Source organism: Syngnathus acus, chromosome 1 (assembly GCF_901709675.1).
Source record: "Syngnathus acus chromosome 1, fSynAcu1.2, whole genome shotgun sequence".
NCBI lineage: Eukaryota > Metazoa > Chordata > Actinopteri > Syngnathiformes > Syngnathidae > Syngnathus > Syngnathus acus.
In genome coordinates this window covers 13,355,649-13,379,619 of record NC_051087.1, presented here as the reverse complement: position 1 = coordinate 13,379,619, position 23,971 = coordinate 13,355,649, and the positions used below count along the sequence as shown (strand labels likewise).

Genomic DNA, 23,971 nt, shown 5'->3' with positions numbered 1-23,971 from the left:
TTTTGATTTGTTTATTTCGGCAAGCACATAAACAACACACTTATTACAAATTCATTTCACATTTTCTTGTCATGAGTTGCCGAAAAGGGAAGCGGGAGGAAGCAATTCTGCTTTTCTAGTCCCGTCCTGATTACAGCCAGGGTTTCACAGCCAGTTTGCATGTTCTCCCAGTGCCTGCGTGGGTTATCGCCGGGCACTCTCCCATGCTGGCCTCCTGTCGTTTGACCATTTTCCTAAAACATCACTGCTCTAGATGAGATCTGCATAGAGGAATGGGCCAACATACCACCAACGGTGTGTGAAACCTTGTAAAGACTTACAGAAAATGTTGGACCTCTGTCATTGCCAACAAAGGGTATATATTATATATACAAAAGTTCATATCAATACTTATAACAAAGTATTGATATGAACTTTTGTTATTGATCAAATACTTATTTTCCACCATAATTTGCAAATAAATTCTTTAAAAATCTGTGATTTTCTGGATATTTTTATTTTGTCTTTCATAGTTGAAGTGAGGCTCGGTGAGGCAATGGTTAGCACGTCTGCCTCACAGTTAGGAGGGTGCGGGTTCGAGTCCACCCTCCCTGTGTGGAGTTTGCATGTTCTCCCCGTGTCCGCATGGGTTTTCTCCGGGCACTCCGGTTTCCTCCCACATCCCAAAAACATGCTTGGTAGACCGATTGAGCACTCCAAAATCTCCCTTAGATGTGAGCGTGGATGGTTGTTTGTCTCTGTGTGCCCTGCAATTGGCTGGCAACCAGTTCAGGGTGTCCCCCGCCTACTGCTCGATGACAGCATGCGACCTCCGCGGGGACAAAGCGGTACAGAAGATGGATGGATGGATGGATGGATGTTTGAAGTGCACCTATGATGAAAATTACAGGCATCTCTCATCTTGTAAGTGGGAGAACTTGCACAATTGGTAGCTGACTAAATACTTTTTTGCCCCACTGTATCTGGAACAGATCAGTGCTTTTTATGTAATCTACAGGAGCAACAGTCTTGTCTCATTTCAGCTTTTCATGTTACCGTTACCCATTATTAGTGTGAAGGCAAAGGCCTTATGTTACTCTACACCACAGGTGTCAAAACTCAAAGCCCGGGGGCCAGATACGGCCCGCCACATCATTTTATGTGGCCCACGAAGACAAATTGTGCATCAAATTCGTGTGTCATTACTAGAATTGCAAATTGTCTTTACTTTTAATAATATATATATATTTTTTAGATATTTGACCAGTGTTTACTCGTCTGATTTGAAAACAAGTTATTTGTCAGTTTGTTTTGTAGCTTTTACTGTATATAATATGAGGTGCTCATACATTTATTTGGGTTGACAGTCATAATGGACCTCAGTAAGAAGCTATGAATACGATGCGGCCCGTGAAAATAATGAGTTTGACACCCCTGCTCCACACCATTCACTTTATTAGTGTGAAGGCGAAGGCCTTTACACTTATGTTTTTCTATACCATTCACTTTATTAGTGTGAAGGTGAATTCTCCACCAAAACTTTATTGTTCGCCTTCACACTTATGTTAATTTACACCATTAACTTTAATCTTCTTCTTCTATTTTATTCTCCTCACTTTTTTGTCCTGCTACTACTTCCACATAATTCATCCGATTCACTCCATTCCACTTTTGACGTATTCCGAATATTCACGTGATGAACGCTTGCATTTTTCTCATTCTAAATATTTTCCGTTTTCGCAAGATTCGCAGATTTTTCCCCATTCAGCATTTCACATTTACGTCGTTCCAGTTTGAAATCCACATCATTCAGCAAATTCAAATCACATTGGGAAAGATTTTCAACATTCCCAAAATTGCAAAGTTAAAATATTTCACTTTTTCATGTTTAAAATTTCACTAAATTTCGTTTTTCATTTCTAATTTCTACATTTTTTAACCTCTTCCAACTTTAAACATCATTTTGTAGCATTCCCCAAGTATTTATTCAGCTTCTTCACCTTCACATGCAATTTCTCCAGAAATTGCAAATTCTAGTTTCAGATAGTATACATGTGTGACTGTGTGATTTCCTAACCAAACAACTGCAATGTGATCCACTGCATCCACTTTTGCAAATAATTATTAGCAGTCTTGGGGTGAAATAATTCACACGCGCACATTTTTTGTATTAATTATAGAGGGCAATAATAGTATAGACAGTATACATCGCATCCTCAGCATTTTTATTACAGTAGCTAGAACGTAACATGACAAATGACAAACAACTAACCCTTTTTTCAAATGTATCTATCTTGTGCTACTGTTCAAATCAACATAAAGAAAAACGCCATAGACTATTACAATTCAAAATATTAATACTCAGTAGTACACAACACGTACACAACAATAAAACAACCACTGTTAAATTTCTTATCTTCTAAGACTGCAATATTGTAAATTTACTAGTTACACTAGTCATTATTATCTTAGGTCAACATTAATTCTTTGTTATACCTTCTGTTAATTCTTTTAGTTTTAAAATTTGCAGTGATTGAAATTAATCTTGTACAAATTATTCTTGATTCAAATTAATCTTTAAATATGGAAATAGCATTGTAAAATCCAGCCGATGAGACTCATGAGATTCATATTTCCAACACGTGTTGTGTTGAAGTTCCTCACCTGGAAAAAAAAAACGTCACCCCTTCCTTCTACAGTGTTTTCTTTAGAATAGAAAGAGTGCTCAGCCCAGAAAAAGAATGCTGTGTGCTACGTTATATGACCATTATGTACTCATTGTTGATCAGGTTGCTGTTGAGTTGTTGACATAATTGTTGTCAAACATGTTTGTACAGAATCATACATCATAATAACTGCTGTGATGTGATGTATGTTCATAGTTGGCATCACTTGTGGGATTTATTTGTTAGACAGGCGATGGGTCGATTTGCTTAATTTTCTTTATAAAAAAAATATTCCATCAATGTAACTTACTAATAAAATATATTTACCAAAGCAACTCCAACTGATGCACCCCTTGTTGTTGGATCTACAGGTAAAAAGTGTCCTAGCAGAATTTAAATTTGCAACACACTCTGGTATCAACAGAGTGGGTAACTTCAGCAATTCTAACACAGTATTTCTTTGCCTCTGCCAAGGAGAAGTAAGTATTTTTCATTTGTTAGGCAGCAGGATTATGAAAAAAAGCGCAACCAAAACATTCCATAGAATATGTGCATAGGGAAGAACCCATTTATTTTTTGTTTAAATCCAGACAGGGGGAGTTATTCTCTAACCCTATTCTCCATAAACAAACAAAAAAGAAGTTATAGTTTTTAAAACTTTTCTTGTAGAATGTAGTCTTGGTTTTCTATCATGTTGACACTGTTCCCATAAATATGGACACTGAAAAAGAATGATGTACTGAATTTACTCAATTTTATTTCATCAAGTGGTTGCACAAAATAAAAGCATCTGGATAAAACATTTTTTAAGTAGAGCAGTAGTCCTAATCTACTTTTAAAATGTATTTGAATCAACATAAACATATAGGGCCCTGTTTTCATTCTGGGCGGTCGAAGCTCATATCCGAGTCCACCGTGCCCGACAATGCGGCAAGGAAAAGCATCACCCCAATACACAATACCGTCAATCAAATACACCAAACTCGCGTTCGATGGCCTGCACCCGGAAGTAGACCTGCGCCTGTTTACCAAAATTATGTGCAACCACTCGACAAGATAAAATTGAGTACATTCAATCCACCATTGTTTTTAGTGTAGTCGTAAATCACTGAGTTGATAGTCCCATTAATATCAATAATTTACTGAACCACAGAAGAACACGTTCTGATCCATCTGTTTAGTCTTCTAAGTCTTAGTCTGCGTCAAACTCATGCAGCTCAATTATAGAACTGAAAGTGCAATGGATGGTGTCTCCTTTTAGATCAAACTTGATTCAGAAAGTAATGAAATTAGCCGGACCAGACTAGCCAGTTACACTGGAGATGGAGGGGTCTGTCTCGCATTTCAGCTTGAGTGGAGGCTCGATGGTGTCAGGTGCAGACATGTTTGACGATGACTGTGGAGGTGTGGGGGAATCAAAGCCCTTGCCCTCTCCATTCACACTCTCTTCTCCATGCCCCGCTGGGGACTCATGCGTGCGCATGTGCTTGGCCAGATGATCGCTGCGCATAAACACCCGAGGGCATAACGCACAGCTGAATTTCTTCGTACCGGTGTGCGTCTGTAAATGTCGCTGCAGTTCATCAGAACGTGTAAAACGCTTGCCGCAAAAGAGCCAGTTACAGACGAAGGGCCGGTCCCCGCTGTGCCACCTTAGGTGGGCCTTCAGATGAGAGGTCTTCGCGTAGGCCTTACCACAGCCAGGGATGTGACAGTTGTGCATGTGCTTCCTCCTGCTGTCATCCGTGCTGTGGCCCATCTGCTCAGCGTGTACACAGTTAGGACACCGACACGCTGCCTGGCCGGTACCTCTGGAAGAAGAACGTCTCTGGGACTTTGGCCGGGCCAAAACCACATTCACCCGTGGCTCTTCCAGTGCATAAGGTTCTTGTTGCAAGATATCAGGTGCCAGTGGTTCCATCTTGAAGCCATCGGGAGGGAAGAGGTGAGGTGAGTGTGAAGCTGGTAGATGTTGACTCAGAGGTAGGGAGCACATTTGCGGGTCGGAACTGTAGGAGCCTAAAGAGGACTGCAGACCCATGTTGCAGCCTGGACTCACAGACGGTAAGTCAGCACTTTGCCCTGTGTGGAGGTCAATCCAGTTCCCAGACTGAATATCCCTCTGGAAGTCCCACCAGGAAGGGATGGGCATGTCGTCTGTGCTACCACTAGATGGTGCTGTCCGAAGCCAGGGTTCATAAGGGTGGGCCATGTGAGCTTTGCAGGTGCACTAGTGTAGATGAGATCAGCGACACAAGCTGTTGTTCAAGTATCTTGTTGTGTTGTACAGATGATTACCACATGGCAGGGTGGCGACGCACTACAAAATCTGCAGACAGAAAGAGGGCAAATGATTAATTCATATACATTAGCTCTTTATTTGTTACAGGCATTCCATCAGTGACTTCACAAAACCATGAGCGATGAGGTCACCCCCCCCCCCCCCCCTTCCCAGACTATGTATACGCCTTTGTGGTGCTGACATTTCTACACTTCAGATATGAAAGCATTGAGGCCAGAATCCTCTTTAATGCAACATTTAAACAACAATCTTCACATACACCTCCGTCATTGCCGTGGATACTACAATTCTCACATTACGTGGCCGTGCAGACAGAAGAGAGGGGGAGACAGACATGTCCAGGCACAGGCCTGCCACATGTATCCGCTGCCAGGTACTTCCCATGGAGGACAGTCAAAGAAAAGCTCAAACAAAACAACATCATTGGTCTTGTGTAAAGGTAGTGGAGGGGGAGATAAATGTTGGTAAGGTTGGAGGAGGGAACAGTGGTAGGGAGGGGTGTTGACAGGGGAGCAGTTTGGTAAAGGAAGAAGTTATGGCTGCGGGCCAAAATCTATTTGTACGTCTCTGTGGTGTGTTGAGATGAAATGAAACTTGGCAGACAGCAGAACCTGTTTTGATGAATCACACTTGATTTATAACCCTTCACGCATCACACGGCTTCAGGCAACATACAAAAGAAACCCTGTAAAACATTTCAGCTTAAACACACCGGAGGCACCAGTTGCAGTCTGATGACAAACAGAGACAAACAATATCAAGAACAATCTTCAGGTGCCTCCACAATAAGGAGCAAACACTTAGAAATGCTAGCGGAACCCTGACTCTAGCAGCATTCCAGCTCTGAACAACTCTTTACACCTTCAAATATGCCAGTCAGCTGCAGAAGGAGGGGCTCTTTTGAAAGGTGACACAAAGCTTGTTAAAATGCAACATGTCTGTAGAAACCGACAACAAGTCGAAAGCTGGCGCGACTTGCGCATGGCTCCAAACAATAAATTCCTTGCTCCAAACAATCTTGTTGACTTCCACCACACCCCCCATCCTCGAAGATCTACAATTACTTTTACAGCAGGAAACAGTAAAAAAGTCTGAAGCTTTAGAAGCTAAGTATCTAGGTCTGAAGATCCCTTGGAATGATATCATATCTGACAAAGCAAACAGGACAGACTCCAAGAGAAAGCTCGTTAAGACTACTACTTCAAATTTGCTTTACATACAGTTGGCGTCAGGCTGACTGACAGAGACATATTTTCTCAGTCAATCTTCATTTGGTGAGTCAACATGAATGTAGTCTTCTTTCTTGAAGGTCCAGTCTTTAATACATGGATCCGACATGCAATGAAATTGTAAACCAATTAGTTAGGAATTCCCTAATGAAAGGTGCGGTGCCTAGGGTCAAACAGATTTATTTCATGTCGGCCTGGAGCCACAGCTACTGCTCTGTAATTTTGGGGGAATGTGACTCCAGCGTGTCGGAATAGTCGCCCGATCTCCACCGACACTGAGAATAAATACATGAAGCATCCTACTCTTCCATTTGCCAAAAGAATACTGCGAGAAACAGCTGGCAGAGGGCGAAGGGGAGAAGGGGTGGGGTTGATGGGCTGGGGCGATTGGAGGTCTGGCTTGGGAAGAAAATGATGGTGCTAGGCAATGACAGAGCTGTGGTCATAAAACCTGCCTGGCCAAGACCCAGCATTGCCCCCGCTTTACAAGTCGCCGATTGGCAGGAGGGATAAAACTTTGCAGAGAGGGGAAATAGTTCGTGTTGATCAGCAGTGTCTTCAGACTAATTACATGATATCATTAAAACTTAAGTAGTAGTTAATTCTCGTAGTAAATGTGGTTTATTGTGTACATATCAGCTTAAATCAAAAGATGTCAAAGTGGAACTGACCAGGACTCGTGGCAAGGATAGTGACTTTGAAATTACCGCTCTGAGCTTCAAACATGTTTGGCTCAAAACTAAAGCTTTTAGGCATGATAGGAACATAGAAAATAAATACGGTGCAACTTACAGAATGTTTACTACATTTGACTGAAAGGTTGATATTCACAGATGAGGACGCTGTTCCTGTATGATTCAGGACAGCTAGTTTTGTGCGTGTCGAAAAACTCACAGGGTCTTGTTAACGCATAAAACCCTCCTTGGTCTATCTTAACCCGACCTGTCTCAGTTGCTGCATATCCCAACATCTGCTTACAACATTCGCTCTGCTCAGCGGATTTTTTGGATGTCCCTAAAACATCCCCTGCACTGGGTCTGTCTGCATTTCAGGATGCTGCAGTGACAACCTGAAATGAATATCAAAAACCTTTAAAACTTCTACCCCCGTTCGGCCTTTTAAGCCCTGACAATGGATGTGCTCAAAGACGAGCGCTACAAGTGGTTGTCGAAAAATTCACCCTGTGTACATTTTTGAGGGTGTCTGATTGCTTGATTTTTTTTGTTTTATTTGTTGTTGTAATTCTTTTCATCCCGAATACTTCTTTCCCTGGAGAAGTTTTGGTTCCAGCAAATAAATAAATAAATAAATAAATAAATAAATAAATGGATGGATGGATGGATGGATGAATGAATACATACAAACATACATACATGCATGAACAAACAAACAAACAAACAAACAAACAAACAAACAAACAAACACAAATACACACACACACACACACACACACCCACACACATACATACATACATACATACATACATACATACATACATACATACATACATAAATAAATATGTCTGTCTCACAGTTCAGAGGTGCAGGGGTCGATTCCAGCTTTCCTGAGTGGTTGACATGTTCTCCCTGTCCCTGTGAGGAGTTTTGTCCCACATTCCAAAGATGCATGGTTGGCCGATTGAGCACTCCAAAATGTTCGTAGATGTGAATGAGAGTGCAAATGGTTGTTTTTGTATGTGTACTCTGCGATTGGATGGCGACCAGTTCAGGGTGGCCCGAAGTCAGCTGGCATAGGCTCTTGCGTGCCCACAAACGTGAGGAGAAGCGGTTCAGTGACCAGAGGAAGGGAGGGAGGGATGGATGGATGGATGGATGGATGGATGGATAAAGAAAAGACCAGTGATTATGCCGTGGGATATCATCAGACGTGCTGTGGGAAATTATCATATTTAGTTGGCTAAAACTTTATTAATAATATTTTATTAATAATATTTATTCTAAGTCTATATTTTGCATCAGGGGCAGAACCCCCCATTTTTCATGGAAAAGGCTTGTTGCAGGTTTATTCTCGCTTCTCAATAATTTTTTGTGTTAAAAAAAGTTATCATTTATAATGGCCGTCAATTTAAAGTAGATTTTCAATATTATTTGTTCACAATTAGTGGGGCTCCACTGTATCTTTGTTTATCCATCAACTAACAATGCATAGTGACAGACAGGACGTTGAAATGCTCTTCCATTGAATGGCAGAAAGTACAATAAACCTGTGTATCCTGTTGTCCTCTACACAAAAGAATTACGCATGGCTTCTGTCAAGTATATCCCCTTTGTGTTCACTTCAGTAGGCCCTGACTTCCTTTTGAGTAAGTCAATTTCTGAGGAAATTGAGACAACAACTTCATTATTTCAGTATGTATACTTTTTTTGTAACATTTTACTTTGACACGTAAAACGCTGTGAGATTTTTTTAATGTAAAATGGGTGCGTCGGTTCATAAAACGTCAGGAAACATTTGTTTGGACACGACAGTTTTACACTGATTTAGTGACAGACAGTCACAGAGCTCTCATGAGAGTACATCTGTGGGTGATATCGCTAGAAATGTATTTCACAGTTGATTTATGGGTTGTCACCAGTTTGTCATATGGCACATATCCAGTATTGCAACTTTTTTTTTTTTTTTTTTAAGAAAGCCGGTCAGGCTTGATTCCTCTTGTACAACATTTAACATTTTACCCATTAAGCATTACAAGTAATATTTGTTCTCGCGTGTTGTGGGGTTTTTAAACTAATATTTTTGGCAGGCTGGGCTTGAATATTTTTGTCTTTTATAAGATAGATGGAACATCAAAAATGATTGATGGACAGATGGATCCAGGTCTCTTTAATGTCTAATCTACTTTTAGGCAGTGTACTTTATGTCCAAAAATGTTTGTTGTTAATGCAGTGTTGCTTCTTATTCATAGTTTTAAATTAATTATAATTCAAACTAACTCATCCAAATTATCTTGTTACCATACAAGTAATTAAAATTAACCACAAACATATTTTGGCATGCACCCCATTAATTCATTTCTGCTGCACCCAGGAAACCATGGATTTATGATACTACTGCAAATTGGGATTACGTATTATTAAATCATATACGACCAAAATTAGATTTGCAATTACAGTAGATTATAGGCTTCCGCGGTAAATTCTTTTTAAGTAAAAAAAAAACCCTCTTACCTGAATTGTCACTCTCTTCTCTGGGGTTGACGGCAACTTTTCAGATTGTCAATAGATAGATAGACGTGTCATCCTCAATCAATCAATTAATCTTAAACACTCGTAGTCAAGATATGGTCACAATTTAAGCATTTACCTGTTTGACTATGAAAACTCGCCTTGCCGTTGAGGGGGAAATATTAGTTCACATTGGCTGAAGGAAGTTTGGCTCAATTCAACTCTGCTTCTTCCACTGGGTCGGAAAAAGTCCACAGAAGAGAAATATCCTCATCACATGTCATGTGCACATGTTCCACGCGAGCTGATAGAGCTTTTTTGTTGCGCTCAATCGTGTGACAAACTTTACTGCAGCGCGTGTCTTGAGGCCCCGCCCTCTCCTGCTGCGTCCTCACCTCCACAAAACGTCTCTAATTCCTCGTTCCATTTATGTAGTACTTGCATCTCTTGTCTCGTTAAGCAGGTTTTATTTATTCATGAAAAAAACCCCTCATCAAACACATAGGCTCCAGCCTGCAAACGCACGCACGCACACCCACACGCACGCACACACACACGCACACACGCGCACACGCACACACGAAATATATCATCATTTCAGTATCCAGGTGGCACCGCCACTGAAACAAAGGGCCTAAAAAAGAAGCTGAGTGTTAAGGAACCAAAACAGCTGGTGAGAAGCTCAGAAGATGTTCATCTAAAGCAGGGGTGTCAAACTAATTTTTTTGGCGGGCCGCATTGTAGTCATAGCTTCTTTCGGAGGGCCATTATGACTGTCAACCCAAATAAATGTATGAGCACCTCATATTATATACAGTAGAAGCTACAAAACAAACTGACAAATAACTTGTTTTCAAATCAGATGAGTAAAAACTGGTCAAATATAAAAAAAAAAAGATATTATTAAAGGTGAAGACATTTTCCAATTCTAGTAATGACACGAATTTGATGCACAATTTGTCTTCGCGGGCCACATAAAAGGATGTGGCGGGCCGTATCTGGCCCCCGGGCCTTGAGTTTGACACCTGTGATCTAAAGCATGCATGATGGTAGGGGATGATCTCTAATAAAGCATAGCATAATGGTGTGTCTTCCCGGGGGATTATTGGTAAAATGAGAAAATTGCAGCGTTTCAATGTCCATTTGGCTAGCATAAAAGTCGTGCATCAAACCGTTAAGCTATTCCTGCAATCGGAACCGTTTTTATGTGTTGACTTTCAACTCTCACCGCATTTTACAACCACCCACAGCATAAAAGTGATTTTGAAATTTAGAATAGAGCAATTAGGATCAGCAATTAAATTTGTGGTTAAAAGGCAAAGGTGGAAAATGGGAGGAGAAGATGGGCGGCATCAGTCGCACAGACAGTAATGACGGCGCCACTGCTGTTCAACAATCAAAGATGGGAGGCGGGTGCTAGCGAGGAAGTCTAACTTTGCAAAATACAGGTGTTAGCCACAATCAAAGCGCAGCTTGCAAAAATGACTGGGTTTGAAGTTGAAAGAGGAGGCAGGAGAAGAGGGGGGCAGTGTGATGAGTGAGTGAGTGAGTACCTATTTGAGGAGGAAAAGGTATCTTAACGTTCTGGGCCAGAAATTACCTGTGATATTTTGAATCATCAACAAGGATAAGAAAATTAGTTACTTCAGTGTTTACTGTTTACTTTTCACATTTTCCTTGCCTATGGAGAGAAAGTAAGGCTTTGCTCGAAAGTCTGGTCAGTCAAAAGGAAACGATGACAAGGTTCCCATGGGATATGACAACAACAATGGTCAGCGCATAAAATGTTCATACAAACTTCAAATAGTAGAAACATATGGACACAGAAGGAAGGTTATTACACACAGTTTGGAAATTCATTGTTTTGTCTCATGGAAGTAATGTTCACCTTTAGATGACAAATTGCAAGAGTAATCACTTATACCTCAGTGACATAAATATAAAACCTATTAACTACTGTAGTTATTCACGTACACCACAAGAAGAAGGTAAAGATTATTTTGGGAACCACAGGCCTTTTTGTGTACGTTACAGACCACAAAGTCATGCTGAAGTAACAGGAAGTGTGTGTGCAAAAATAGTGTCAAGGACAAAGTGTCAACAAGCTATGAAACATTTGGCCTCTGTTTCATTGGGAGAACAATGACACAGCAAAACTCATAAATTGCATTGAACAAATGGCAATAAGGCCTTTTAATTGTTGATTAAATATATAGTCTATATACCAATGACTTACTAGGTCTTTTTTATTTCATAGTCAAAATACATAGAAAATTAATTTGGCTGCAAATCATGTTGTGTTTTTTTAACTTGTTGCCTTCATGTTAGGTTTTGCCTTTTCAAAAATGAGCAGTAATGAAGTTATTTCCCAATGTGTCTGTGTTTGCTAGTTGTTTTGAAGACACTCCACCAACATGCTGTGACAGGTAAGGAATTACCGGTGGTGACTAAATTGTTGTTGTTTTTTTTAAAGTAGATGAAGGGGTGACATTGAAACCTGTGTTAAGTACATTCAAATAAATCAATGTAAGAGTTGCAAGAGAATGCAAAACTCAGTCCTCTTCAACACAAAAGGATTTCAGGATTTTGGACTTTTGAAACAATTCATTTCTGAATAAAGCTCTGTACTGTATTTACAAAAAACTTTGCAAAATAATTCACAACAGAAGCAGAATCAGACCTCCTATTTTGCATATACTGCTCAACTGTTAAACATATCAATCAATCAATCAATCAATCAATCAATCAATCAATCAATCTATCTATCTATCTATCTATCTATCTATCTATCTATCTATCTATCTATCTATCTATCTATCTATCTATCTATCTATCTATCTATCTATCTATCTATCTATCTATCTATCTGTCTGTCTGTCTGTATATCTAGAGAGAGAGAGAGAGAGAGAGAGAGAGAGAGAGAGAGAGAGAGAGAGAGAGAGAGAGAGAGAGCTAGACATCTTAAAATACATAGGCCCTATACATTAAATTTGAATTACATTTGGAACCAGACAAGGAGTCCCAAGCACAGAGACTCTATTGTTCATAATTTCCCCAATTGTTTTTGTATGTGTACTGTATTCTGTATCCATTTTCTTGCCACTTTAGATGATATAGAATTATTTTCCAGAGAAATATTGACTCCATTCATGTCTTTGGTCTCATGATCAAGAATATTTTTTTCAGGACTTCAATAATGGCTGCCTGTTATGAGAGCTCCACTCACTTTTATGTTAGGGTGGTTGTGCTAGTTGTTTGGTATTCGGTATTTTGGGCCACAGCGTTCACTGGAGGGAATTGTTGGCATTTGTTGTTTTGCACCTTAATGGCCAGAATTTTTGCAACCAGACCCATTTTTTTTTTCTTTTTGTTGGACAGTGAATGTTGATGCTACTGTCTGCAATGGTACAGCTGTGAGGAGCGGTAGCGGTACAGTTGGTTGAAGGGAGCTATGGTATATTTTGTTTGGTGAAGCAGAATTTGTACAGTTATTTATGACTATTAATATTGCAGTTGTTATGATGATGATTTAGAATATTATTTTGTTTTATTATATGGTTTGTTATATTTTTAGTTTATTTTGTGTATTGTATTGTAATGTAAATCACATTATCCAATTTGTTGTAGTTAATGCCTGTATTATTATATCTCTAATTCAGTGGTTCTTAACCTTGTTGGAGGTACTGAACCCCACCAGTTTTATATGCGCAACATTCAAAAAAATTTTTTTTTTAAATCAAGACATAGATGTTTTTTACTGGTGCACAAAATAAGCCGTGCATGATCATCACCTTGTTCAAAGAACAAAAGCAGCACAATGCATAAACTCAACAAATTACGTACCTGCAAATCAGTGTGCCTTTGCGAGACCAGTTCAGATATGCATTATCACGAATTTACACAATAAAAGTGTGTTCGGACCTCTGCGGTGGAGGCTCTGCCGAACCCCTGAGACTGACTCACCGAACCCCGAGGGTTCGATCGAACCTAGGTTAAGAACCACTGCTCTAATTGTATTTGGTTTCACTTCGACAAGAGAAGTGATTCTTAGTCACAATAAATAAATAAATATTGCTCCAATGGCTTTTTTTCAGTGTGTTCTGGCTTTTGTTTATGCAATACTGTACATATGTGTGAGTCACCTCACATTTGTGTTTGCCTTTGGTTCAAGAGGGTGTCTATTTCCAATGGTGTTTTTGCTGTTTGTGTATAAGGATAGACAATATGTGCAGTGCCTGTCAGCACACTCCAGGAGATGAAAGGCCAACAGAGGTGTGTAAGAGGATGAGTGCCATTCAGGTAACAAGTTGTCTCCTCGAAACCTCTCAAGAATTCATTTCTGGTGCCTCCGGCATTACAAAGTCACCATAAGCCTGTTCACTGCACGCTGCATAAAAATAACTCAAGATACAACAATATATATATAAAAAAAATGTGTTGTGCATGACGATCTGTATGTGCCTGCCATCATAAATATGACTGACCCACTGACAAGACTAACAGGTAAAAACTGAGTCACCTTTTGGGTGTCATTACTCATGTAAATTACAATGTGTATCAGTTATTAACACAACAGCATTATGGTTTTGACAATTGTAATGACATACAAAGAATGTTGCAATGCCGTTGGACAGGTAGTGTCTATTTGAGTACTTCACTAGTAGCACATTCCCTACTATTTTTAATTCAGATGAAGTAATATTTTGGGAACTACGTACATGAAAATGAGTTAGCAGAAATTACATTATCATGCTGTGACTATGGGCAGACCTACAATGATTTCAGCCATAATGGAGTGTCACTTAAATCATTTTATTAGGGAAGAAGAAGACAACATTATGATAAATTGTCTAGACTGTAGAAAGAAATTGTAATGGTAACAATAGTATATTTTTTTCCCCCTTAACCTGTTGACATATCAGCTAACGTAACTAGAATGTACCCTACCCTCGAGTGAAAAGTCCAAGATGAACATTTATTTCCAACATAAAGTTCAATTAGTATTTAAATGGATTTTAAATTTCTTTATTTAACTGTAAAGAATCTATTCAGCAATAATTTTGAATTTTTTTTTTCAATGCTGCATATCAGGAACTAGGTACGACCTAATAGCATTAATATATTACATTGTGGTGCCGAAGAAAAGGAGACGCAGGAGATATGTGACAATAAACTTTCTTGAACATGCTAGAGAGCAGGGAAAAAATACGACTCACAATGGACGAGCGTCACTACATAAAACCACACGGTCAACACACACCCTTCAACCTTAGGTTCCCCGTATATGAACACCACAACATGACAATCAAAATATCTCATCAAGTTTACACTAACAGTTGATGGCTGAGTTGGACGAATTAAATTCAATTTAGTATTATTATTATATATTATTATATAATTATTATATAATGCCCCCCCGCCCTCTTTCTTTAAAAAAATTACTAGAAAGAAAATGGCAAAAAATAAGTCAATTGTCGCTTTTCAAAAGTGTTAGTGTTCTTATCGTCGCCCAATTCCGAAATGACCCAATGGATGATCGTTGCGCACTCATAGCACAACGAAATACTCAAACGGCTTGCCGTAGTAGGCATTCCGGGGTCGAGCACTTGGGCAAACAAAATGAAGCAATGTTGACAGCCTTAGCAGCGTTTAGCAGCCCGAGCTCACATGAGCGACAGGAGACCAAGATAAAGGTAGTGCCAGGAGAAACGAGTCCTTTAAGTACACACTTTAGGATTTCTTGGTCACGTGACTCTTGTGTCTCCAACCTGTCTGTCCCCAGCCGGTGTTGTCAGCGTTCACAATTTCCGACAGGTAAATTCAGTATTTGGCAGCAATCGTGGTGCTTGCGCTAGTTTACACAGTTCTGACAATAGCACTAGTGTAGCAGTCTCCCCCACCTCCCAAAAAAGGCATTAGACATTGCACGACATGCGCGTTACGTTTATCGAACATTTATATTCAGGCCTTTTCTTGTTCAATAAACACGGAACCTGCAACCATCTCACATTTGCTGAATTTATTTCCGGAATTAAACGCCGACGTTGATGTAAACGTGAAATCAGAGCGATTCTTCGGCTGTGTTGGTGGGCGGATTTGTGCAGATTACAGTCAATAAAGTGCTCTCTGCACAAAACTCTCTCCCTAATCCTTAGCCGTCGCTGGCGTGGAAGAGGTCGTCGGTGTTTATCACTTCGGGGACTCAACAAGAGGTTTTGCGTGGATTTTCTTTCTTCTCGTCCGCACATAAATGCACCTTTGCAGTGCTGCACGCATCCACGTAAACTCACGCGCACGCACACACACATTCGTCAGAGGATTAAAAACATTGCTGCACACCCTTTTAAAGACTTTTAAAGACATGCAGGCACATCATTATTGTTACACTGAGCACAAACGAACACGAGGGGTGAATCAATAGGTTCTGATTTTTTAGGATGTCAACGCCAATCAGAATATAAAGCATACAGTATACTAAGGCAATGGATGGTTATTACAGTATTTTTAAAATTAGTAGACTATTTAGACACCAATTCTTAAAATCACATATCATCACATGCCCATATTGCCACAAGTAGTGATACTTAGTGGTACTTTGAAATTTGTACAGTATGTAAGCACAGAAGGAAATGGTGATTGAAGATATAGCAACCGTCAAACTTGCCTGCATTTCTGTCTTCTGTTAACTACAAATAAAATGTCTAATTATTTGTCTTGTGAAAATGACACTTCATAATACAAAAAACGTGTATTACTATAGCTCCAGAAGTGACAGCCATGAATCTGCAGTGTTTGAGAGCACCGTTTGAGGATTTCTTTCTTTCTTTTATAAGAATCTAAGAATTTCCTTTTATGTTTTAGGATGGCAGAAGATCCCATGTCATGTGACTGTTTTGTTTCATTGCCGCCTGGCTCTCTTGATGACCATGTCATTTTTGGGAAGAACTCTGACCGTCCCCGGGATGAGGTGCAGGAGGTAGTACATTATCTCCCAACATCTCACCCTCCCGGCAGCATACTGGAGGTAATATCACTATAGTCACCTATTTTCAATGATGTACATAGACATTTTGGGGATCAGGTGCTCAACAACAACAAACAGCAGTTCATATTATACTGTACCTAGTACTGGCTATTTATTGCATAGCAACTGAGGGTAACTTAGAGAAAAACATGTATCACAGTAAAAATGTACAGTGGACCTCTGCTATTGGTTGGGGACAGCTTGCCCGCAAATAGCAAAAAGCAATGTATTGTAATACGTAATTGATGACCAGTTTAAGTTAGGGTTTTATTTTATTAAACTTAAGAATGACAGCCATGCCAGCAGCTGTATTTCCCTGGAGTCAGAAAATGATCCTATATTTCAACTTTGACCTTCATTTTAAAACAACAAATTGAATTTTTGAACATTTTTTTCAGACCGTTTGTTTATGTTTCAATTAATTGTACACTGTTCAAGAATGTGATAGCAAGAAAACCATAAGAATATTTAATATCAGGTTAAGTTTATTATTTTTGTTGTAAAAATAGCATTTGATCCTCCGTTAATACAGTATTTAATATGTTAGCAAAGCCGCTATTACAACCTTACTTCGGTGTCTGATATCATAAATGCATGTCTGATATTTCTAATCAACCAGTGTCACAATTGGTAAAGAAACTGACGAGTTATGAAATTATTGGAACCAGATAGAGTTATGAACAAGATTGCTTGGGAATTGACACAGAAGAAATGTGTTGGGAAACATCTCGACAGTCCAGGGGTCATCAGTCTCATTTATCTCCTTCTCAGTTATCTCTTTCCACTTTGTTGTTCTCTTTCATTTGTAGTGTACGTACATACAGATCCCTCAAGTGGAGCAGACTCATGCTGTCATTCTGAGTAAACCAGCTTGGATGTGGGGAGCTGAAATGGGAGCCAACGATCAGGGAGTTTGTATCGGGAATGAGGCAGTCTGGACTCGGGAGGCTGTTGCTCCTGAAGAGGCTTTGCTGGGCATGGATCTTGTGAGGTGAGCTAGCTACTACTGAACACACTGACGGCAGCATCTGGAGCAACTCAAGGTTTCAGTCTTTTCGTAAATGATTTGTAAATAAATTGTGTTTTGAAACACCTTTTATTTACTCAATGGTCAATCCGCCACCTACATCTCTAGACAGCTGAAGATTTAGTTCAACATTGACTCACGTGAAGAAATGTTCAAAATTCCCTGCTGTTCTTTTGTTGAAAATGATTATTCATTATTGATTTTAATTTAAGGACAAATATGCTAAGAAAAGCATTATTTCTGCTCCCCTCAGGTTGGGCCTGGAGCGTGGTGACAGTGCACGGGCGGCGCTCACCGTCATCACTGGCCTCCTGGAGCAGCACGGACAAGGAGGTCAATGCAGGGAGGATCCAGAACCTTTTTGCTACCATAACACTTTCCTTTTGGTGGACCGTAATGAGGCCTGGATTCTGGAAACAGCTGGAAGACTGTGGGCGGCACAGAAGATCTCAGGTGATACAGTTCATGGAGATTTCCTCCGCCTCAACGTCACATGAATAAGGTTCTGAGTTTCGTTGTTCAAAAGTGTTGTTTGGTTATTCAGAGTGACTCCAAACGGGTATGTGAATGGGTGAACGTGAGACTTTGTAAAGCGCTTCTAACATTATGGTGTGGATAAAAGCACTATATAAGTGCACTCCATTTGCTGTTAAAATGAATAAAGTCATGATATGATGACACCCCCAAAAACATCCGCCAAACAGCAAGGTGAAAGGTGAACCTTGATAAAGCGAGGCAACACTGTTGCTAATAATAGTAATAATAATAATAATACATTTTATTTATAAGGCGCCTTTCAAGGCACTCAAGGTCGCCGTATAAACATAAAATAGCATACACAATTAAAAGAAAAACAAAAACGTTAAAAAAAAAAACTATGCCCACATGCCTGCTGACTAGCCACAAAATCACATTTAGCCCGTGTGTAAAAGCCAATTTCTCTTCTCAGAGGGTGTGACAAACATCTCCAACCAGTTGACCATCGGCACCGACATTTCTGCAGAGCATCCTGAGCTGCGGAGTGTGGCCCAGGCTCAGGGCTGGTGGGATGGTGTAGGAGAGTTTAACTTTTCACAAGTGTTCAGCCCGGAGACGCAACCTGTCAGGATGGAGCTTGCCAAAAAGCGCTATAAGGGGGGTGCAGAACTGCTCCAGCAACAGGACGGTAAGGGTCATAGGCTTTTAAAGTACGACCGAGAAAATTCTGAATTGGCTTTGGTTAGCCTGTTTGTATTTAAAAAAAAAAAAAGAGAAATAATAAAACGATGTTGCTGGATTGTAATTTACTCTGTTATTTTTTGTTATTAATTGCATAGATTTTTAAATACAGTGGAGCCTCGGTTTTCGACCACAATCCGTTCCAGAAGGCTGCTCGAGAAGTTAATTGTTCGTATTCCGAATCATGTTTTCCCATTACAAATACTGGAAATAAATTAATCCGTTCAAAGCAAAAAACAAAACAAAAAAAAAGCCGCCATTTTTAAGCATTTTTTCATTTGCGCATTTTTTTTTCCGATCGCGCAACTGCAGCGCACCGCCGAACGCGCAACCGTAGCGCGTCGCCGACCGCGCAACTGCACCGCGCTGGTCGCATTATTGTGACAGAGCCGTCGCTGAAATTTAGAAAATATTTTTAATGTCCTGAAGTACTTTCCAAAATTTAAGTGGACCTCAGTGCGCAAGGAGCTTAATTTGGTCCGATCGCGCAACCGCAGCGCGCCGGGCGCTCACTGTCGCATTGTTTTAAGAGCGTCTTTGTGTTTTAGGATGGCTTTACTGCTCCCACTTGCTTCCTTTGGAGGCATGATTAGAGTTGATGCAATCCTCAGAGTAACGAGATTGTAATAACGAACGGAGTCAGTTGGCATGCGGGTCCTCTCGGCTCATCTCGCGAGGTTCGACAACCGAATTTCGTCCGACATACGAAGCAAAAAAATCTCGAATTTTTTGTTCGAATACCGATTTGTTCGAGAACCGGGACGTTCGAAAACCGAGGCTCCACTGTATTACATTTGGTGCATGAGTAACTATCATGCAGCATCCCCTTTTAAAATACAAGTCTGAAAACGCACTTCAAGAATCACATAGAGGGGGGAAAAATTATAACTAATGAATATAATAGGCTGACGTCTACTTTTTTGTTTGATTTTAATGTTTGCATCTACAGCCTGTACCTCTGTCTCAGTGTGTCTTACTATGCTCATCATATGTGGCTAGGAAGAGCAATATTGTTAGTGACAATAACTAAGTGTGTAAATTCATTTCTGGGATCGTGAACTTGAATGGGTTTGCTTATGTTCACGGGGTACAAAGTTTGCTATTTGGATAACTGAGTTGAATACTTATCCTATGTACAGAATTTATACTATTGGCTTCTCCAGTAATTTTCCTGTATGGTTTAGGTTCCATGACAGCAGAGGTGATGATGTCTATTCTAAGGGACAAGCCCAGTGGCATCTGCATGGACTCTGGCGGTTTTTGCACCACAGGCAGTATGGTGTCGATATTGCCCAGAAACACCAACCTGCCCTGCATCCATTTCTTCACTGCTACTCCAGACCCCTCTCGGTTTGTAAATTCCTAAACCCCCAAATTACCCAAATATGTATTCCAAACATACTGAAAACAATGACTTTAACAGACAGACAGACAGAAAGACAGAGCAGTTTTCTGACAAGCAAGCAATTGCAAAAATTGAAGGAAAAAACTCTTTGGCTGTTAACAAGGATTTTAACAATGAATACGGTACTAATGGACTAAAGGCTGCTCATATTAAAGCCTTGAGTCTTTTGGTATTTCAAAAATGTTTACCTTGTTAGCAAAATCTGTGAAATACTATGAGAAACGTCAGCTCGCTGATTAGTACTCTACATACTATAATATGATTTTATATACTATACGATTTTTGAAAATAATAGAAAAGATTTGTCATTTTTTTCAAAAAAAATCACGTTTCCTCGTTTACAGTTTGCTTGCTGCCCAGTAATAATGAAGGTGGGGAAAAAATATGAAGGCAAACTAATTTGTTCCCATTCATTGTACCAAATCAAAAGAAAGCTAAATCAGATCAATAATAGTAGAGGGCGGCTCGGTGGTGTGCTGGTTAGCACGTCTGTGTCACGAATCGGAATGGAACTGGGCGACCAAGTGCAGCTTCGACCAGGGTTTATTGACGAACACAAACTAACAGACTCTGTAAACTGGCATGACTCACTAACAAAACCAACAACAGAAACTGAACAGAGACGTGAAACAAAAAGACAGAGTGACATTGACACAACAACAACAAGACAACAAGACATCAATGATCCGACAGGTAGTGACACACAGACAGGACTTAAATACAAGACGGGTAACAAGAGGCAGGTGACTGAGATTACAATGATTGTGAGGTAACACAGGAGGGGAGGGGCGACGCGAACAGAAACCATGGTAACAGACTTAATAAAGCAACCCGGGACGAGTCCTGACAGTCTGCCTCACAGTTAGGAGGGTGCCGGTTCGATTCCACCTCCGACTCTCCCTGTGTGGAGTTTGCATGTTCTCCCCGTGCCCGTGTGGGTTTTCTCGGGGCACTCCGGTTTCCTCCCACGTACCAAAAACATGCTTGGTAGGCCAATTGAGCACGCCAAATTGCCCCTAGGTGTGAGTGCGGATGGTTGTTTGTCTCTGTGTGCCCTGCGATCGGCTGACAACCGGTTCAGGGTGTCCCCCGCCTACTGCCCAATGACTGCTGGGATAGGCTCCAGCACGCCCGCGACCCCCATGGGGACAAGCGGAATAGAAGATGGATGGATGGATAATAGCATACATTTCATCGGTGGTCTTCAATCCCCTAACCCACTGAGCCACAAACAATTGCGGTGTTTTCGAAGGCAACAAATGTTTTGCTCTTGTCAGTGTTCTTTTAAGGTCGCAAATGTTAGCAAAACATTCGCCAGATGGGTGCCAAATGTTTTATTGAGTTTTCATGTCATGAGGAAATTTGGAAATATTTAAATTACCAGGCGATTGTTTGGCTAACATTTGCGACCTTGAACGAACACTGCCGAACCAAGCAGACAATGTAACATTACATTATGACAACACTCACAATTGTTCACCCCTCAGTCGGATATGGGCTTTAGTATTGAATACCTCCGGACCGGCCTTATTTGGCCCGGTTTGCCCGCCGTTCCTTTTTCATTACAACAGGCACCAATCAATTGGGGCAAGAATGAACTGAACTGTGCAAGTCACCACTCCACAATGAACACTTGCAACTTGTGAGGTTTTGTCATAATATTTCATGAGTTCGTGAATTTCGGCCAATGGTGTTGTTGCATGATGTGGTTGCAAATTACAGCCCATCAAATGCACAAAGGTTTTCACACAGATGAAAGATCAATTTTCGGATTACAAATATTATGTTTTATTGATTGGGTGTTACCTGAGCCCTGAGTACATGGGATGCTATTTTCAGTCGACAAGTGGAAAAATTCGGTTATAAAGATTTTTTACTGTACATGAAATATAGTGAAGTTATCAAATTTATTTAGGACAAAAAAACTATATGTGCGTGTGCAGCTGAGTTCCTTGCCGCATTGCTTAAGAAACGCAACATTCGTTGGCCAATCAGATAATAGTGACAGTGGCCCCGCTTGTCCTGCGTTTTGGAACCACCTCGGTGGAGGTTCTGCAAAGCAGTTCCATTGTAACCATAAGACCCCCAAAAATCTAATGGAAAAGCAACCAGTCAAGGCCATTTCAGTGTGGAACTGGTACAATGGAAAAGCCCCATTGGAAAAGCTTTTGAATGTACTTCTGCGTCAATTACTTTTGTTTTTCTTTTTTCTTCCTCCATCTCGTCATTTCTTGCTCCTCATCCTCCAGGTCCATATTCAAACCTTATATCTTCTCTAAGGATGACACACCTGTGCTCAGTGTGGTCTCCCCATACTTTGGTCCTGATGATCCTGTCAGGAAGTACCCGCGCTTTCAGGGACAGGTGGACCGCAGACATGACCTTTACAAGGCTCACCAGGAGGCACTTAACACCATGAAGACTGACCCGGTAGGTCAATTACTTGTTCAGTAGTTTAAAAAAAACACATGTTTACTTAACACATGAAATGCATTGTTCAAATGTACATCAAACATTAACAATAATAGTCTACAGAATGTTGAGTTGCTCAGTGTTTTGTCAGAGATTGCAATGAGCGCTACTAACAATTTGACACAGTAAGTGCATTGAGTTATAGTGCACAGTAATGAGTCAGAGAACACATTTTAAATATTTATTGAACAAACTTTGTCAATTTACAGAATCCTGCCAACAAAAGAAACCAAAAATACACAACTGGCAGGACTTATAAAAATCAAATTCATCCAGTTATTTCTCTTTGTTTGTATGTCCTTTTTCTCATTCCTGGCAGGACAAAGGCGTGGCCATATATGAGATTCTGAGGGACCTTGAGTCGCAGTGTCTGAGTGAAATTTCCGCCATGTTGAGTGGAGAGATACCAGGCGATGAACTAGGAAACTTGTTTTTTGATTGTGTGGACACGGAGCTCAAATTCTATCAATGACAGGTGGGAAGACGATTGATTTTGATCCTAAATGATCTATCACAGTCTGAAAACTTGGCCTGGTTCAACAACCTTTCTTATAGTGCATAGAAATGACAATCTAACCAATTAACTGTGAACATTAAGTTAGGAGCAACACTTTTCCCCATCCTGTTGGAACAGCCAGTCAGGTTAAAGGTCACACTGTTTGTGGTGTCAGTGGCTTATTCTCTGCATGTACATACATGAAGCTGTCATGTATGATGATCAACTGTTTTAGCTTACAGTGGCCTCAACTGTTCATTCCCAGCAAATGGAGACTGGCAGGAGAGGCCACAGTGGGCTTTTTGGAATGTTTATTCTCCAACTTGCCACTGCCTCACCACACACATTGCTTGATACCATTATATCATTAATTAAGATTAAATATTTAAAGTGTGTCTGTAATGTTAATAATGGTGTAGATGGCACGTGCAATAATGTCGCAGTGGTTTTGCACTTCAGCATTGTATAGAGTATGGCTACATGAACAATGTGAAATAAATACTGTTTAGAACGAGACCTGTTTCAGTTCGAGTCTCGATACCAAAGTGCAAAGTAAAAGAAATACCATAAATGTGAATAAGGGGAAACAAGATCAAATAAGATAACCTTTATTAGTCTCATGATGGAGAAATTTGTATTGTTTCAGGCTTTCATCTGCAATAATGGATACAGAAAAACAGCCGCGTGCAAGGAAAACACAGAAAATGTACCTATTGTATGTGTTCAAGAACCTTGATATAACTGACGTACATCTGTGCACAGAGCAGAAGGAAAAGAGTCAAAGTGATTTTCTTTCAAAGAACCCATAAAAATCACAGTGAATTTCCACCACCAGCTTCTTAGTTTTTCAATGTTTGTATGGTGGCTATTTTACTGGCACCATTCCACACAGCCCTGTGTAAATTCTCTTTGTCTGAGTCAGTGATGAGGTCAACAATAACAGTCATCAGAGACCTGCAAATGACAA

The 23,971-nt window shown here is 40.2% G+C and overlaps 2 protein-coding genes across 6 annotated transcripts; one reads left to right on the top strand and one right to left on the bottom strand.

Annotated features, from left to right (window-relative positions):
• Nucleotides 1–3,181: 3,181 nt before the first annotated feature.
• Nucleotides 3,182–9,728, bottom strand: LOC119137997 (transcription factor Sp6-like). 3 transcript variants are annotated; one of them, XM_037277768.1, is made up of 3 exons: nucleotides 9,502–9,727; nucleotides 9,366–9,401; nucleotides 3,182–4,974 (listed from the first exon to the last, which is right to left on the bottom strand). In XM_037277768.1, exon 3 carries the CDS (start codon nucleotides 4,855–4,857, stop codon nucleotides 3,949–3,951), a length of 909 nt encoding a protein of 302 aa, XP_037133663.1. In that variant the 5' UTR covers nucleotides 4,858–4,974; nucleotides 9,366–9,401; nucleotides 9,502–9,727; the 3' UTR covers nucleotides 3,182–3,948. The 3 variants fall into 3 exon arrangements, with proteins under 3 accessions (XP_037133663.1, XP_037133578.1, XP_037133753.1); XM_037277683.1 differs by lacking the exon at nucleotides 9,366–9,401 and having other exon boundaries at nucleotides 9,502–9,728; XM_037277858.1 differs by lacking the exons at nucleotides 9,366–9,401; nucleotides 9,502–9,727 and adding an exon at nucleotides 7,709–7,947.
• Nucleotides 9,729–14,953: 5,225 nt separating this feature from the next.
• Nucleotides 14,954–23,520, top strand: scrn2 (secernin 2). Of its 3 annotated transcripts, XM_037277413.1 has the most exons (9): nucleotides 14,954–15,055; nucleotides 15,145–15,176; nucleotides 16,224–16,386; nucleotides 17,196–17,377; nucleotides 17,667–17,866; nucleotides 18,363–18,578; nucleotides 19,816–19,981; nucleotides 22,286–22,466; nucleotides 22,828–23,520. In XM_037277413.1, exons 1-9 carry the CDS (start codon nucleotides 14,990–14,992, stop codon nucleotides 22,978–22,980), a joined length of 1,359 nt encoding a protein of 452 aa, XP_037133308.1. In that variant the 5' UTR covers nucleotides 14,954–14,989; the 3' UTR covers nucleotides 22,981–23,520. The 3 variants fall into 3 exon arrangements, with proteins under 3 accessions (XP_037133308.1, XP_037133440.1, XP_037133399.1); XM_037277545.1 differs by lacking the exon at nucleotides 15,145–15,176 and having other exon boundaries at nucleotides 15,034–15,055; XM_037277504.1 differs by lacking the exons at nucleotides 14,954–15,055; nucleotides 15,145–15,176 and adding an exon at nucleotides 15,419–15,574.
• Nucleotides 23,521–23,971: the final 451 nt, after the last annotated feature.

Excerpts from the sequence above, each read along its gene's own strand:
- scrn2 (XM_037277413.1), top strand. The coding sequence starts at position 14,990 with ATGTTGACAGCCTTAGCAGCGTTTAGCAGCCCGAGCTCACATGAGCGA. Across the intron at positions 15,056-15,144 it reads GACAGGAGACCAAGATAAAG|CCGGTGTTGTCAGCGTTCAC; the intron begins GTAGTGCCAGGA and ends GTCTGTCCCCAG. Across the intron at positions 16,387-17,195 it reads CTCCCGGCAGCATACTGGAG|TGTACGTACATACAGATCCC; the intron begins GTAATATCACTA and ends TTTCATTTGTAG.
- LOC119137997 (XM_037277683.1), bottom strand. The coding sequence starts at position 4,857 with ATGGCCCACCCTTATGAACCCTGGCTTCGGACAGCACCATCTAGTGGT.